The sequence below is a fragment of the Mirounga leonina genome, unplaced genomic scaffold (assembly GCF_011800145.1).
Source record: "Mirounga leonina isolate KUSES-001 unplaced genomic scaffold, KU_Mleo_1.0 Mir_366, whole genome shotgun sequence".
In the NCBI taxonomy this organism is placed as follows: domain Eukaryota; kingdom Metazoa; phylum Chordata; class Mammalia; order Carnivora; family Phocidae; genus Mirounga; species Mirounga leonina.
Genome location: NW_023270709.1, coordinates 12930073 through 12947148, shown reverse-complemented (window position 1 = coordinate 12947148; position 17076 = coordinate 12930073). Strand labels below are relative to the sequence as shown.

The following is a 17076-nucleotide window of genomic DNA, read 5'->3' as shown; positions in this document are numbered from 1 at the left end:
AATCACCCACACCCACTGCCTATGATGATTGGCCTGAGTTTTATTAAATGCTGGCAGGAGTGGCAGTTGGCATCTAAACATAGACATAGTGACTGTGACAAGGAGAGAAATTCATTGCCCAGAGGCCATTGTTCCAGTAATCCTGTACTGGAAAAAAGGAAGGATGGAAATGGTCATACAATCAACGAAGGCTGAACTGGGAACTACCTTCTCCATCATCTTATAAATTGCTAGTATTGTCTCCATTTTATAGATGAGTCAACTGTGGCCCACATAGGATAGGTTAACTGCTCAAGATCAGCCAGCAGGTAAATGAATGTGTAAAATTTTTGCTCCTTCCACTGCATGCTCCAGAGTTAAAGCAAAATAATGCAGGAGAATTTTTTTGAGATCACCCAGCCCACTTTTTTCCTTTTACTGAGGAGGAACCTGAGGCCCAGAGAAGTTAGGTGACGTACCTAGGGTCCTACAAGGACAGAGGCTAGAACAGAGGCTAGAAGATAATTTTGCAGTGTGCATACCTAGGTCATTGGCCCTTCTTATGTGGTCACTGCAGTGGTTGGAGTGTGAAGAACTTATGAAAAGGAAAATAAAACATTCACACCAGGCTCGTAACACTTACAGTCCATTTGTTTAGTATTCTACTGTTTTTAGATGTGCAGTGTGAAGTGTTGAAAAAACTCAAGGTCCACAAACTGCTGTTCTAATTCTTTTTTTTTTTTTTTAAGATTTACTTATTTATTTTAGCGAGAGAGAGGGTGAGAGAGAGTGAGGGGCAGAGGAGAGAGAGAATCTCAAGCAGACTCCCCGTCAAGCTTGGAGCCTGACATGGGGCTCGATCCCATGACCCCAAGATCATGACCTGAGCCAAAATCAAGAGTTGGAAGCTCAACCAACTGAGCCACCACGCGCCCCTGCTGTTCTAATTCTTGAGTGTCCTTTGGGGTCATCCCAAACTCTCCTCCTTAGAGCCACCTCAAGATTCTTCTGGCTCTTTTACAAGCATCTTTGAAAAGAAATACTAGCAAGTCAGAGCCACTGCTGTGAAATGCATTATTCTACATATTTATATATTGAGGAGTGAAATTGAATCAGAACTGCCCAACACACAATCTTACTTTTTAATAAATTCCCAAATACCTTCCAAACTTTCTCTAAATTCCTAAAACCAAAAATTAACTCGGGCTCAGGTTGGTAAAGTAAACTTGCCCAGTGTCAGACCAGCTGTTAACTGATGAGGCTGGGATGACAACGTTGAAATTCGTCCCTCCACACAGTCCTGCAAGATGAGAGGAGCCTCGTGCAAAGCTCGGAAGCTTGAAACCTGGGGAATCTCAGATGAAATCACACATGTGAAAAATTAACAAGATGACTGAACCCAGCAGAGAAGGCTTGGGGCGCCTGGGTGGCTCAGTCGGTTAAGCATCTGCCTTTGGCTCAAGTCATGATCCCAGGGTCCTGGGATCGAGCCCCGCATCGGACTCCCTGCTCAGCGGAGACCCTGCTCCTCCCTCTCCCTCTGCCTGTGCCCCCTGCTTATGCTCTCTCTCGCGCTCACTCTCTCTCTCTCAAATAAATAAATAAAATCTTTAAAAAGAAAAAAAGAGAAGGCTCTGCGAGAACCAGCGGTCATGTTAAATACATTGATATATAGCTGAAAGTGAAATATCCTTGTGTCATTTCCAAGTCAACATACAAGGACTCTTAAAATAAGAAGACCGTGTATTTGTCCTTCTTTTGTTTTGTTGTGTTTTTCTTAAATAGAGGAAGTGGATATTCAGTAGCAACAAGAGATGAACAAAAGTATCTCTGAACACTGCAGGTGGAAGGGTCTATCCCACTAAATGAGTTTTACTATTCCTAATAACATAACAAGCATCATTCTGACTCTTGCTTTCTAAGGCTTAAAGAGTTTGTAGATTCAGCTTTGTCCATTAAAAAAAGGGGGGGGGCTGGAGAAGAAAACACAATCTGGTTGATGTAATAGATCCTAAAAGTTTAGGTTGGATAAAAAGATTTTCACTTTTCAGCAAAACACTATCATGGGATACGCAGAAAGTCTCAGCCTGGACTACTGGAATTTTATATTTCCTTTGAAAAGAGGAAGCTACTCATGTCTGAAAATTATAGAGTCAATTCAAAGATTTTTCATAAATTTTGTTTTCTGGCTTTGGGTTTGTGTAGTATGTTGGCAGTTGGAGAAACTGGTTGATGGGCACAAGAGGGTTATGGAGCTGCATGTTGGTGAATTTCGTATTAGGGTTTATAAATTATCCCTGTGTGAGTAGCTAGGAGGGGTAACGTTTGTTTTAACTTTGAGGAAGTTGAACACCCAAAATGGGAAGGATGTGGCTGAGCCAGAAAAAACCTGTATAGAATGATTGTGAAAAAGCTCTCATTTCTTTCAGGTCCTGGCTGTGCTGATTTCCTTTTCTGAGAAATTATATCATGTTCTAAACAAATACCACGTAAGTCCCTTCTGGGGCACGGTATGCTTTCAGAAAATAAAGCAACCTATGAATCCCAATTCCTGTTCCTTTCACCTGATGTGTTCACAAAAATAAAGTCCTGAAGACAATACTGACATCCTTTGGATTTTTAAGGAAACACTTCTTATGGATAATACACACCCAGCAATATTCGTGTGAGGACCAAGTGAACTATTTTAGTAGTTTCAAAAATTACACCGATTACACTAAGGGAAATCAAAATTACAAAGAATAAGTGCCCATCCCAACATGTGAAACTTGCTTACATTTTCCTATACTTCCTCCTGGTTTTCTCTGGGTATATCTACATCCAGTTGTACTTGGTGGTGGAGCCATAGTGTAGACATGCTTTTATAGTAAAAAGATATTTAAATTAATTGTATTTAACACCTTGAGGATCTAGTTAGTTTAGGAACTCTAGACCACATTAAGGTTTTCTTTATACATATTCATATTACTAAGTGGATAAACACTTATCCTGTCACTCATGACACTCAACTTTTTCATTTAATTCTCAGAACTTATTTTTTTTCTAATTCTTGCATAAGCTTTATTTATTTAAGTCATCTCTACACCCAACATAGGGCTCAAACTCACAACCCCGAGATCAAGAGTCCTGTACTTGACCAACTGGGCCAGCCAGGTGCCCCTCTCAGAACAACTTATTAAGTAGCTGTTGTTATCAGGACCGTATAGATGAGGTGTCTGAGGTTAGAGTTACCCACAGTCACCAAGCTAATAAGGACCAAGCTAAAACTCATCAGCGGGTTTGCCTCATTCCTGAGCGCAGGGGTTATTTGCTCAATAGGAATACTTTCCCACCAGGCCTTTGCACAGCACCTTTACAACACCTTCTATTTTCCTATTTATACACCCTCAGTTTCCTTTGTCCTGCTGGCTGCCTTTTTTTCTCAGTCAAGGAGAGTCTCTGATGGAAATCAACAGAACCAACATTTGCTGCAAATCTATACGTGGGCCAGTCTCCGTAAGAGAGGGTCTCCTAGACAAGGAGCACCAGGATCCCCTGGGAGCTTGTTAGAAATACAGATGTTGGGGCTTGCTCCAGACCTGCTGAATCAGAAACTCTGGGGGGAGGGCCCAGCAATCTGTGTCAACAGGCCCTGTTGGTTCTGGGGCTCTGTCTGAGAACCACTGCACTATATGCATTATCTTACTTAATACTTATAACTTCTCTGGGAACTAAGTGCTATTTATTATTCCCATCATCACAGATGGGTAAACTGGGGGTCAGCATACACTAAGGCAATACCACATAGTTAGCAAATAATAGGATCCGGGACTTCAACTTTGTCTGGCTCCCGAGTCCTTTTCATAGTATTGTGTGGACTCAAAGGCAGATGGAAGGAGATGTTGTTTAATGGTTCAGAGAAACAGAGTAGAGATATTTATGTTAAAGAGATCATTTTGACATTGATTATACATTTATTAGGGCTTTGATATACAAAATATTTTATGTTGTTGCTTAAAGAGTCATTGAAATGCAATATTATGTTTTTGTTTTTAAAAAAAGGCAACTAAGGCTTCTAGAAAATATTTGTTTTATACAATTTGTAGACAGTGATGGCAGGTTGAAAGAACGTTGGACAAATGGTCTTGCCAGTTCTGAAATGGTAGCTACGTTAATCCTTTCCGCCAGAATTCAAGTCATGGTAAGCTCAGTGAATATTTACCAATCATAATGGTATTTATATTTAATTAAATCTTCATATATACTTTAATCCAATTTTTTGTCTTGCATAATGTTGTTTTAGAGATTAGGAATTAAAAGCTAATTAAGAGCAGTGTTTCCGGACTTTTTCCTTCACAGGGGTGGGGAGCAAAGAATGTTTGGGCATAGATTCTCCAGGAAAGATGATCCAAATATTACAGCACAGCCAATGCCTGGAGGCATCATAAATGATCCTTCAACTGCCTACGGCTTCAGCAGAACTTAATTATCTAAATAGTAGGCAACCTGCCTAAGGTTTCTCCACCAGAGCTCACCATTTCATGATATAAACTTACCAGTCTAGGTACTCAAGAGCCAGGATAAATTGTAAATCATCAATCTTCCCCAAATTACTGGCCCGAGAAGAGCCTTGAGCCCTTTTCTAATGGAGGAAAAACAGGGCAAAAGGCTCAAATCACTGACATAATATTTTAAAAATCATGTCCAAATTTATTATGTGTATTTGGTATTATCTGGCTATACAAAAATGGCATCATTTTATTTTTTTGAGAGAGAGAGAGAGAGAAAGAACATGCATGGTGGGGGGTGCAGAGGGAGAGAGACAGAGAGAGAATCTTAAGCATGCTCCACGCCCAGCCTGATGAGGGGCTCAATCTCATGACCCCGAAATCATGACCTGAGTTGAAATCAAGACTCGGACGTACAACCAACTGAGCCACCCAGGTGCCCCTAAAGTGGTATCATTTTAAAACTGTTAAATGCATAAGGACCCATGGAAGTTTCTGTTTTATATAATTTCTCCTTCAACCAGAATTTATCTCCACATCCAGTGTGGATTATCATCTGGCCACACACACAAACTCAGCTTTCTGGTAGACCTGACTGTTCTAATGACATTCATGAGGACAGGACTCCACCAGGCCATCAATGTTTCTAATTCTCGGTCATTGGTACAGTCAGCATGATTGAATGCATCCTTTGTGGTTCTCGAAACTGACTTCTAAATTTAGGCTGATGTACAGAGCATACAATACATACTTTGAAAAGAACTGGGACTGAGCCAGCCCTGCCCAGATTTAAGGGCCTGGTAACCTTTCCGTGGAGAACACATAGCTTCTCAATGGCTCACTGTTTACATTTGCTGGGAGCTACACCTGGAGAAATGTTTCAAGTTTTCTTTCTATTGTTGGCTTTTCCTAGCCTTTCATTTCCTTATACTCAGGGTTTTTGTTTTGTTTTGTTTTTCCTAATCCATTAGCTGCGAAGCAGCCTAGATCAAATTACGGCAGTAGAAGCCCACTGCAGGAACGTTGAGTAGGTCAGGAAGAAGTACCACCCGCAGGGTTGGGTGGGTGCCAGGTTGTGGGAGAAACTCAAACCAGGTGCAAGTAAGGTGGGAACTAACTGGAGGCACCCACATGGGGTACCAGTGCTTTCTCCTGGAATCAGATGCGAATGCATGATGGGCCCAGAGCGGCTACCTGGAAACCAGATTTTTTTAAGGAGGAACTTTGCCCTATTAACATTTCAGCTGGAACTCGGGCTTGCCAATTTCTACAACGTCTTTCTGGTATCTTTCTCTTTCTCTTTACTGATACCATTGGTGGGACTTCGTTATTGTGGAATGACACCTCCAAGCAGTATCTTACCTCCTCTTTCTCCAATCCTTACTCGAAAATTCGCCCCACCCCACCCAGAGACAGGACACTTTTATACATCCTTCCAAGCTTCTCATAACTATCTAGCCCCTCCCCACACCTTCCCCACAGCCATCCAGCAAGCTATAAATCCTCAAGTCAGGCACAGTGGTAGGTGGTAGTGTGGGGTAGTGATAGGGAAGACAAGGATGGTCGTCCTATTTCTTACCCTTAAGGAACCCAAATGCTGAGGGGGTAGGGCAGAGGAGATCCACACTTAGCAGGAAATTATAATCCAATGCTGGCAGCAGTGCACTGAGTAGAGGAGAACCCAGAGTTGGAGTCCCAATGATCTGGGAGGTGGGTGATTGGAGACGGCTTCCAGAGGTGCCATCCAAGGTGGCTTATAAAGGATGAATCGGAGTTACACAGAGATGGTAGGAGGGATATCCCAAAGACCGCCCCTCCCCCCAATTAAGTGAAAATTGGGAAAGTGTGTAGGGCTAAGGAGTTGCTGGAACATGAAGTCTGAGGCATCAAGTAAAAATAAAGTAGAGAGATGGGTCAGGGAAGGGCAAGGGGGAGAAGAAGTCAGGTCATGGAGGTCATGTCACAATAAGAACTTCAACCTGATCCTCAAGATCATGAAAAGCCACTGCAAAGCTTGACGCAAGGAAACAAGCATTGTACTAACCTATCTGAGAGTTGCACGCACTTGCCATTGTTGCGTTCTGGGAAGCAAAGATCGCTGGAGACTTAGTTCCACCAAACGGTTTGGGTCCGGATTATAAAATGCTTCCAAATAAGAAAAACGTAAGCATTTAAATTAAAATCAGCTTCCTAAATATCTGCATATGATCTATGTAAATAAATAACATATCCAGTAGTCCTTTGTTTCTCACGAACAATAGGGTGCCTAAAATAAAGATCATTTTTCTTTTTCTCTGTATTTTTGGGGTAAACTTAAAAACAGTATATGTAAAATGAACAAGAGGCGCCAGGCTGGCTGTGTCGGTAGAACATGTGACTCTTGATCTCGGGGGTTGTAAGTTCGAGCTCCAGGTTGGGTGTAGAGATTACTTAAGAAAAAAAAAAAATCTTTTTTTAAAAAAAAAAAAGACTTCTACTCATTGTAAAGACAAAGTCCTCAAGATACTTCACAGTGATTAGGTTGCTCCTCCCCTCACCAGCCTTTTGTAAGAACATTAACTGAAGAACACCTCCCATTTCCACTGGCTCACAGAAGGAAGAGCCAGACCAAAGCCTGTTGCAGATGGGGACTGAGGAAACTGGCACAGAAGCCTGTGTGGGGTTGGCAATCAGTTCTGGCAAGGACACCTTCCCATGACTCCAGCTGGCACAGTGGCCCTGCTAAGCCTCAGCATGTTCACTGTGTTCCAACACACACACACACACACACACACACACACTAGCACTCCATATTCCTGCTAACCTTATTTCCAGCTTAAAGTGGTCAGGTGGAGCTTACTTCCACTGTTCTTCCCCCCCCACCCCCCCATCCTTACCCTATCCCCTTTCGGGAATTCTGCAGGGGATTTGCTTTACTTTTTTTTTTTTTTTTTTTAAGATTTTATTTATTATTTGAGAGAGAGAGTGCGTGTGAGTGCGTGAGAACAAGCAGGGGGAACGGAAAGGGACAAGCAGACTCCACACTGAGCTTAGAGCCCAATGCAGGGCTTGATCTTAGGATCCTGAGATCATGACCTGAGCTGAAATCGAGAGTAGGACGCTTAACCGACTGAGCCACCCAGGCGCCCCGGGAATTTGCTTTAGATATAGGAAAGAAGAAATGATTATTCCTTCCTTTCCTGGTGCAAGTTCAAACTTCAGGTCACACGAATCCAGGATTAGATCCCAGCTTTGCTTGGACAAGCTGTGTAAAGAGGAGCATATTACTTCAATCTCTCTAAGCCTCCTTTTCTTCCTCTGTACATGAGGATAACAATGATTATTTCTTATCCTTGAAAGAAATGATGTAGAACATAAATCTGGAGCAAACTATATTAACCAAAACAGTATTAGATGCCACCTAGTGCATATTTACATGTGTTTAAAATAGTCATTTGTAAACAGTAAGAATGAACACTCACTACACTCTGGTAAGTGTTGGTTTACTCCCACTCCTACAAGTCTTTGTGATCTGACAATTCAGTAGCCCACAGGATAGAACATGTCTCTGTTCCCAGTCACCTTGCCTGTCCTCTTTCTGCCCTGAGTAGACTTTGTGACCACCACTCCAACTTGGCTCTTAGGAATGCCGAATAATTGAGAAAAGAGTCACAGCTATGAATCTACTTTCAGCTATGAAGGTAGCTTGAAACCTCACTCAAATGTGTCCTTGATAACAATAGTCCACATAAGCGCAGGGATAGGGCCACCCTCACAAGGGTTGATAACCAGAGCCATGCTGTCACAACAGTGGAAACTCGTTTATTGGGCACACAGGTGTTCTCAGACAACATACGGAAAACAGAATTTTGAAAAGAAACTCAGTCCTGAATCAAAGAGGGAATTTGGAGCTGTTTTCTGCCTTCAGTGGCCCGGCGTACCTCGGACCCCTTTCCAAATGATCATAAACAACAGAAAAGGCTTCCCAGTCTATGAAATCAAGAGACTGCAAAGTGGAATTTCCAGTAATCTGTGACTTCGAAATTGAGAATTTACTTTGGATCACCTCCAGCTGTTGATCAACTCTGGGGATTCCAATTCATTTTACCCATTCTTCTCGACAACAAAATATCAGACTGTTTTTGTTGAACCAAGTTGGTTGAGACCTGGGTACTTGATCAGGTCTTAGATTAGAGACATTTAACTGAAGAGACAATTTATCAACTTCCAAAGAAGATTCACAGATTCTAAAAACAGCCCCACCGACTTTGAGCAATGACTTTGAGGATGAATGGGATACTGTGTGACATGCTCTGAAAGAAATACTACCTATTTCAAGTCATAAATTCTAGAATGCTTATTAAAAATCAATTTCAACACGTTATGGCTGTGCTTATCAAGGACATGAAAAGCATTCATTCACAAGACTGAGCTAGTATATGTCAATTACACTTCAATTAAAACACACACACACACACACACAAACAAAAGACTGAGCTACATGATACAAGATCAAAGACAGCTTTGCCAGAGCTCCGGCAGCTCTTGCATACTTCTTAGATCACTATACCGCACAGAGTTACAAGACAGTTGGCACTAAGCTGGTCACTAAAAAACAACCAGACTAATAGTTTTCTAAGCATTAAATTTTTTCTTTCAAATAATTTCAAACAAGTCTGTTCTCTAGAAGCGTTGGATGTTAGTGAACTCAATCTATGAGTAAGAAAAAATTGGAATGGAAATCAGCACATACCTGGAACCCTATTAAGTGTCACCCAGAAATGTTCATCGGGGCTGTAAGTATCTTTTGACCAGTGTAGTAGATCAATGGCCCTTTTGTCATGGAGGACAAAGTTGACAAACTCTCTGGTAAGGGCCACATAGGCAGTGCCAAAGTAGATGGTCAGCTGATGTGGAGGTGAGGTTTTCAAAATATTAGTATTTTTCACAAAGGAGCCATCTTTGCCTATATGCTCCCGGTGGACGAATTTAGTCCGCTTGATTGCGTGAGCTGGGGGCAGCACCCCCGGGGTAATGTTCTTCCCTTTAAAGCCTTTCAGATACCGAATTATCTCCTTGTTGGTTTTCAGGGGGAAGTCTTGCCCGCACGTGTTGATGGCGTACTTCCACGGCACCTTGGACGCCGCGAGGTCTTTTAGACAGTTCAGGTCAGCCTGGAGCCTGGAGATCCCCCCATAGACCACTGGCTCCACCTTGGAAGCAACAAAAGCATTTGGGAAGCAGCTCAGTAACTGCCACACAGATTCCTTAAACTCAGCTGTGGCTTTCTCATCCACGTGAACGCAGTAGACATTTTGGGGCATATAGATAGCCCTGAAGAGCCTTTCAAAAGTATCAAAGTCCTTATGGATGACCATGACATAAGCCAAAGGAAAAGCAACTTCTTCTTCCGACAGGGGGCTGGTGATGTAGTGATTTTGGATCAGGTAGTCCTTACACGGGACACTCCCCAAAGGTGATGGCAAGGTCTTTCCCCACAAAAAAGTGGACTTATCTTCTAAGGCGTTATCACAGGCATGTATTCCAAAATACCTGTGACTGGAGCTATTCAGCGTCCCGAAATTCTTTGGCAGGTGTAACGGGCTATTATAAAATATCACAAAAATAACCCCACTGAACACAGTGAAAGCAAAAAAGCAGTACCTCCAAAAGTTCATTATCTTCACTTCCTTGGGGAAGGAATCTCTCTCCAGGGACTGAGAAATGACCAGTCCCTTAACCCGCAAGTGTGAAGAGGTGGAACCGCCTGTCTTCCCAGTCCTGAATGTCGGCAAGCTTCTCCAGAGGGCTTGAGTCCTTCAATCCTCATTTACTGTCCGCTCCAGCGTGGCGTCCATCCTCTGCGGCGCGGGCCGGACGAGAGATGCTGCCCTAGCTCGCACCGCTCTTCTCGGACTCCGGGTGCTGAATCCCGAGCAGCCAGCAGCGCGCCGCTCAGCCCAGCCCCGCTTCCGGGAAGCCCTCCTCATATGCATACGAAATGCAAGTGGCGGATCTTAGCAAATTACGTTCTGGAAAGGACTGACGGGTCCTTTTCACTGGGGCTGAGTTTCCCTCGCCTCACCCCGCCCCCCTTCCATCCCATCAACTCGGATCTGGTCTCCCGGCTCTTCTGCAGCTCTCTCCTCCTCGCCTTTCAGAGTAAGTGCTTCTACTTTTTCTGCTTCGCCCCCGCAAACTACCAGCCCCCCTTGCAAACCACAACATTTAGGACTTCTGCCCCTCGGCTTTATCCGTCTTCCCGTTTCTCTGCCCCTCTTTTGCATTTCAGTGTTATTTCTGCCTCTGGGCACACAGACACAGATAAGAAAAAAAAATGCACTTGTAATGGGCGGAGGTAAAAGATTATCAGTGGCCAAAGAGTCTGTGGCGAGCTGGGTTAAATCCGTTTCCAGTGGTGTTACATAGCATATACATGTTTGTGTAGGCTATGTATGGGAAGAGAGAAAAAAGAATTACACTCTTGGGGCATGGGATGAGGGCAGAAGGAACCTAGCAGTGACTTGTAACATTAAAGGGTCGGTGTGGATGACATAAATGAAAGAAACACACTTCCGTTTGCACGCGAGAGGGAAAGGTGATAGTGATTGCTCCCAGAAAGTTGGTTCCCATTTTCACACAGAGCTTCAGATATCTTCAACTCCTGACACGGCAGTATCTACAATATGTGGAGTCACTTGCCCCTGGTCTTTGGAAAAGTCTGACATCTTCCGATCTGAGGCCGTTTCATAGAAATCAAAGAAGTCTCTTTCCCACCCAGCCCCCTCTCTCCCACTTCCTTACTCTGAAGAAACAACAAAGGCTTCGGAGCTGCTGCAAAATTCCTGGAAGTACCAGTCAGTGTAATTCAGGGGAGGCAGGACTGGAAGCCCAGCAGGTCTGGTCACATTACAGAGTGGTTGTCATAGCTCACCTCTGCAGGTGCCTGGAGCACTCAGCAAATGTGGAGTGCGCTGTAGACTTAGGAGGGTGGTAAGGATGCTTCTGGGGGAAAGTAACTCGTCCAGCTAAAAAAACCCATCAATTGTGGCAGCCACAGTGGTAGCTGAAAGTGGCCTGCCCCCCTCGCAGCCTGCAGTCACCCAGCCTTCCTACCTGTCTGGGCACCGTGTGGCCATTGGAGCAGTTGTCTCTGTTAGGAAAGTGTTTGGTGTATAACGTGGCAATCTCCCTGCCCCCTTCCTGTCCCACACCCCCCTTAGCTTACTATAATCCACGGAGCTAATGAATGACAACAGTGGCCTGGAGGTGACGGGTACTGATTTGGAAACAGACTCAAAGATCATCTAATACGACCCTTTATTTTACAGATGAGGAAATGGAAGGCAAGAAGAGTATTTTTTTTCCAAAGTCATTCAGCTGGACTGAAGCCAGAAACCTTCACTCTGCAGCTCCCTTGTCCAGATGCTGAAGCCGGTCTATTTGACTTCAAATCGCCTCTGGTCAGTGACCAGCTGAGAGACCAGGCTAAAGTTACTTAACCTCTCTTAGCCCTGGGTTCTTCCTCTGTGAGATGGAAAAACGACAGTGGTTCCCATTTCTCGCGGTTGTGAAGAACAGTAAATGCGATGACTCTTGTTGAAGGTTTGGGTATACGATCACGTGTTCAATACGCATTACCAGCTACTGTTGTCATTTCTCTTTTGAAAAATGTCCAACATTTCTTACCGTGTGAATGAACTGATATTTTGACTTCTGTTCTTAGTAATGGAAAAGAGAAACATTTCCACTGGGTTGATTTATTCCCACTGAACACGAGGGGAGGTTAAATCCCATTCTTTTTCTTCCCACTGAACACGAGGGGAGGTTAAATCCCATTCTTTTTCTTCCCCATCGCTAGCCCCCTTTGGCCCAGACAAAAAGTAGAAATACGGCTATGGGAAGGGAGGAACTGAATTGTCCGTTTGGATGCCTTCACTTCCCTTCATTCTAGTTAGAGCCACACCCTTTTCTGAAAAATACATCCTTGGTCAGACTTGTGGAGAGCAGGAGGGAAAGAGCCAAAGGGAGGAGGGGAAGCACGGGGCTCTCATCACAGATTCTGTGGGTTCTTCCTTCTTTTTGCCTTGAGCCTTGACCGCACAAGAGGGAGCCCGCTGGAATGCCCATCCAAAGCAAACCCAACAAATCTTTAATCATGATTTAGTCAAAGCAGATTGCAAATGGGGTGGGGAGTGGTGTGAGGTGATTGACAGTTCAAAACACCAGTACCCCAGAAACCCTTCTATAGTCTGTTCCGCCTTATTTACAGTGCTTTGGATGAACAACCTGTCTTGAAAATGGGATGCCTGCTAAGCACTTAGCCCAGAGGGTAGGTTTGTTTTGCTTGGTATCTGGGGCAACTGAACAGGCATTTTCTTCTAGCAAATCACTGGGCGGGCTAAGCTATCAACTTCCAACCAGTACGTTATTTCTGCTCTGTTCACTCTAGTTGGCTTCACAAACTGAACACTGTCGTCATGTGGACATTTTGTATCACACTCCCTGCCTCTCTCGGTCCCAGGATAATCTTGAACATCACCAACAAGGAGACAGCACCTGGACAGCAGCTAACTGTGCATAATCCCCTCAGCTCAACATGGAAGCAAAAGGCGAGGCTCTGGGGGGCTTTCTGAGAACACTGTGGGATCTTTTTTCCCTCACAGGCCCGTAGTTCTCATGAACGTTCTAGGAGCTCTGTGTCCACCGTAACTGGGCCGCGAGAGGTAACCGCGAATGCTGGTGCGGTGGTCACAGGGGCAGGGGAGGAATCCGAGCCTGACTCCTTCCCAAGTGCTCATAGTTCTCCTTGACCTCAGATCGCTCCTCCCAGTTTAATTATCGCTACAGAATCAAGGTGATGCTTTTTGATGGGCCCCCTCAACTCGGCCAAGGGTACACCATTGGGTGTCAGTCTGACAACCCGAAAGACTTTGGCTGCACGGGAGATCCAGAAAGTAAACAAGATCTCCCAGCAACCAAAACAACCATCACAACGCCATGGACTGGACTCACACACTGGAACATATAGAGGACCGTAAATGAAAAAAAGAAGTGAAGCTGGTGGAGGAAGGGAAAGACAGGGCTAGTAAGTTCACAAGTGGCAGCGAACACTTGGCCAAGGTGTCATGGACACCTTGAGGGTGAGGGGAGGGTGGGGACTGCAGCAAAGAGCCTGGGTCCCACCTAAAGCAAGCAGCAGCTCCAGCTCAGCGCCAGCTATTAATGCCATGCTGGTCATAGGGCCAGTGCTGCCAACTCTTCAGATATTTTAAGAGAAGTGAGAAAGCTGGATTTTATATATATATATATAAAATCCCAAACTCTTTAAATGTTACCAAGTCACTAACACATTTGTAAGACACAAGTGCATGCATGCATATACACCCCCAAAGACTGCATTTGGCCCTAAAGATGCCAGTTTATCATCTTTGCTTTAAGCATTAAAGGTCATGTACTTTGAATCCCCCTTGAGACTTAGCCTCTGGACTCTTCGTTTAGACACAATCGTAACAAACTGACTCGGAACTGAACAGATAAGAAGTCACAGATTAAAAGAGGGACGTAGCACTGGGGAACGGGGCACCCTCGTGAAGAGGTAGCAGACAGAGGATGAAGTAGGTTCCAGAAAAACTCCAGGAGCAGAGCAGTGCACGATCATTCAATAAAAGGATGGCTGGCATTCATACAGCTCAGTGACTATTTTATTACTGTTGATCAGGACCTCCAGTATTTATGAATTATCAAATAAGTTAATGTCACCATGAAAGGGCTTGACAGCCGTAAAGATCACTGCAAACATTGGGCCAACCAGACTTTCTTTGAAAACAAGCAGAGTACTAACATCTAGCAAATAGAAATATAAATGTATTTCTATATCTTATGTATACATGCTGCAGATGCTATTTAAAAAGTCATTTGTGGGGGCACCTGGGTGGCTCAGCCTGCCTTTGGCTCGGGTCATGATCCCAGGGTCCTGGGATCGAGCCCCGCATCGGGCTCCCTGCTCAGCGGGGAGTCAGCTTCTCCCTCTCCCTCTGTCACTCCCTCTGCTTGAGCTCTCTCTCTCTCTCAAATAAATAAATAAAATCTTAAAAAAAAAGTCTTTTGTGAAATATGTTTATTCAGAATCTTTTTTTAATAACCTTTTTCTGTGCAAAAGGGGAGGCTTTTGGTTAAACTCACAATTATGACAAAAATTTTTCCCTGAAAATATTAGGCAATTATGTTAACCACATGATCCTATATCAGGCATCAGCATTTCTTTTATAAAGGGCCACGTAGTAAATATTTTAGGCTTGTGGGACTTTTGGTCTCTGATGCAACCACTGAGTGCTGTTACCACAGCATGAAAGTAGGCATAACCATATTGCCTGTGTCTTGCTAAATCTTAATTTATGGATACTGACAGCTCAAGTTCATGTAATTTCCATGTCACCAAATCGTCTTCTTTTGATTTTTTTCCCCAACCATTTATTTTTTATTTATTTTTTTTAAAGATTTTATTTATTTATTTGAGAGAGAGAGAATGAGAGAGAGAGAGCACATGAGAGGGGGGAGGGTCAGAGGGAGAAGCAGACTCCCCGCCGAGCAGGGAGCCCAATGCGGAACTGGATGCTGGGACTCCAGGATCATGACCTGAGCTGAAGGCAGTCGCTTAACCAACTGAGCCACCCAGGCGCCCTTCCCCAACCATTTAAAAATGTAAAGTCACTCTTAGTTTGTGGACACTACAGAAACGGGCCAGATTTAGCCCAGGGGCTGTCTGTAGTTTGCTGATCTCTGTTCTAGATTGTAATCGTGATCCTCCAGGCCCACATTTTGCAGTATTGGAGTCTTTGCCATCACCTAGAATTTCTGTATCTTTGCAGATAAAGGAATGTGAAATGAGGGCAAATAGTGATGTTGGTCATCCTTAGACCCACATGGAGGCCCTTACACACACCATCTGGGCTAGAGTGCAGGGCACTGGATTATATGCCCCAGTGTCCTTCTTTTTCTAGAAAAGGGAGGTGCTAAGAAGACTGACCTCATAGGGTTCTAAAGAGACTTATTTATTTATCTATTTTAAGATTTTATTTATTTATTTGATAGAGAGAGAGAGTGCGCGTGCACAAGCAGGGGGAGCGGCAGAGGGAATAGGAGAAGCCGGCTCCCCATGGAGCAAGGAGCCCAAAGCGGGGCCTCGATGCAGGGCTCCATCCCAGGACCCTGGGATCATGACCTGAGCCAAAGGCAGTTGCTTAACCGACTGAGCCGCCCAGGAGCCCTGGGTTCTAAAGAGATTTAAATAGGTCGGGACATAAAAAGAGCTTAGAACAATGCCTTGAACCAAAGAATGACTCAACACATCTTCAGGCATCTCTCTGATGGCAAACTTGGCTCACCTAGGAAACTACCTGACCCGTCTGCCTTCCTAGCTATGTTTAGTGAAGCAGAACAGCTGTGCTTGAGAGGTCATTCTGCCACCTAAAAGATCCCGAAGGATAGGCAGGAGCTCTCAAGGCCACTGTTATCATGGGTAGCATTGGCCTCTTCTGCCCTGTCCCCCTGCCTCAGGGTGGGCCAACTACTCTTCATTCCCAACTGCAGCCCCTTCAGACTCTTTTTTCAAACAACATCCAAATGGTTACCTCTTCAGAGTGCCAGCCTGCTGGTGGACCCCACAAAAAGGTTATGATAGAGACAAATACAACCCCATAAAAAGGTTATGATAGAGAAAAATACACAGCACAGTGGGGAAGACTGAGGCTTTGGAGCAGGGTTTAAACAAGGCTCTGCTGGGGGCGGGGGTGTGTGCCTGGGTCGTCCAGTCGGTTAAGCAACAGACTCTTGGTTTTGGCTCAGGTCATGATCTCAGGGTGGTGAGATGAGCCCGGCATCGGGCTCCACGCTCAGTGTGGAATCTGCTTGTGATTCTCTCTCCCTCTGCTCCTTCCACTTGTGCTCTCTCTCTAAAATACATAAATAAATCTTTAAAAAAAAAATCCAAGGCTCTGCTGTTTCCTACATGACCCTGAAAAAGTCTCTTGGGATCACTTTACCTTAGTTTCCCAATTTTTAAAAAAGGAGTAGTCTATCCAAGTGGTGGAAAGTAAATCTGGCTAAGAAGGCTTCTTCTGCATTTTCTCCACTTGCTATGCCACACAGCACAACCTCATTCTTCTGGGGTCCCACTCCTTTTCCTATTTCCCTAGAAGTAGTATTCTTCGGGGAGCAAAGTTCTCTCCCTTCTGGGGTGAACTGCCCAGATTTAATTCTAATTGCCCACACAAAAACAAAAGTAAAAACCAAGCACTAAACACAAACAAAAATTTTTATCTTTGGTTATATTCTGTTAAATTTCAAGAACAGAATAGGTGACTGTCTTTCTATGCAACTTTTCTAAATGTCTCCTTTGAGAAAAAAAAAGATTGCAGATTCATGAAGAGAACTTGCATGTCCAAGGTCTGTCCTGATCTAGCATAGTCTTCTGCCACCTTTCTGACACCAACTACCTCCAAACTCCTCCATCTCCGTATTTTTGATCATCAAACTGACATTGCAAGGGGATGGTATTTCTATTAAGAGACAGTATTTTTTTTTAATTTGGCAGTTTCATTTATTAAATAAATCATAAACCTTTTACCAA

The 17076-nt window shown here is 44.0% G+C and overlaps 1 protein-coding gene and 1 long non-coding RNA gene across 3 annotated transcripts in view; one reads left to right on the top strand and one right to left on the bottom strand.

Moving 5' to 3' along the window:
* LOC118027450 (N-acetyllactosaminide beta-1,6-N-acetylglucosaminyl-transferase) overlaps positions 1–17076 on the bottom strand; it is a 58749-nt gene that overhangs the window by 24103 nt on the left and 17570 nt on the right. Inside the window, exon 1 of one of the 2 annotated variants that reach the window (XM_035030832.1) lies at positions 9199–10493. The exons of the other annotated variant lie outside the window; for it this stretch is intronic. Coding sequence (XP_034886723.1) covers positions 9199–10123 — 925 coding nt within the window. The 5' untranslated portion in view covers positions 10124–10493. Of the gene's footprint in view, positions 1–9198; positions 10494–17076 lie in introns of those variants that run through there. 2 annotated transcript variants of the gene reach the window in all.
* Positions 10521–12458, top strand: LOC118027451. Its single transcript, XR_004683828.1, has 3 exons — positions 10521–10607; positions 11777–12230; positions 12273–12458. It is a non-coding gene; the product is annotated as an uncharacterized LOC118027451 (long non-coding RNA).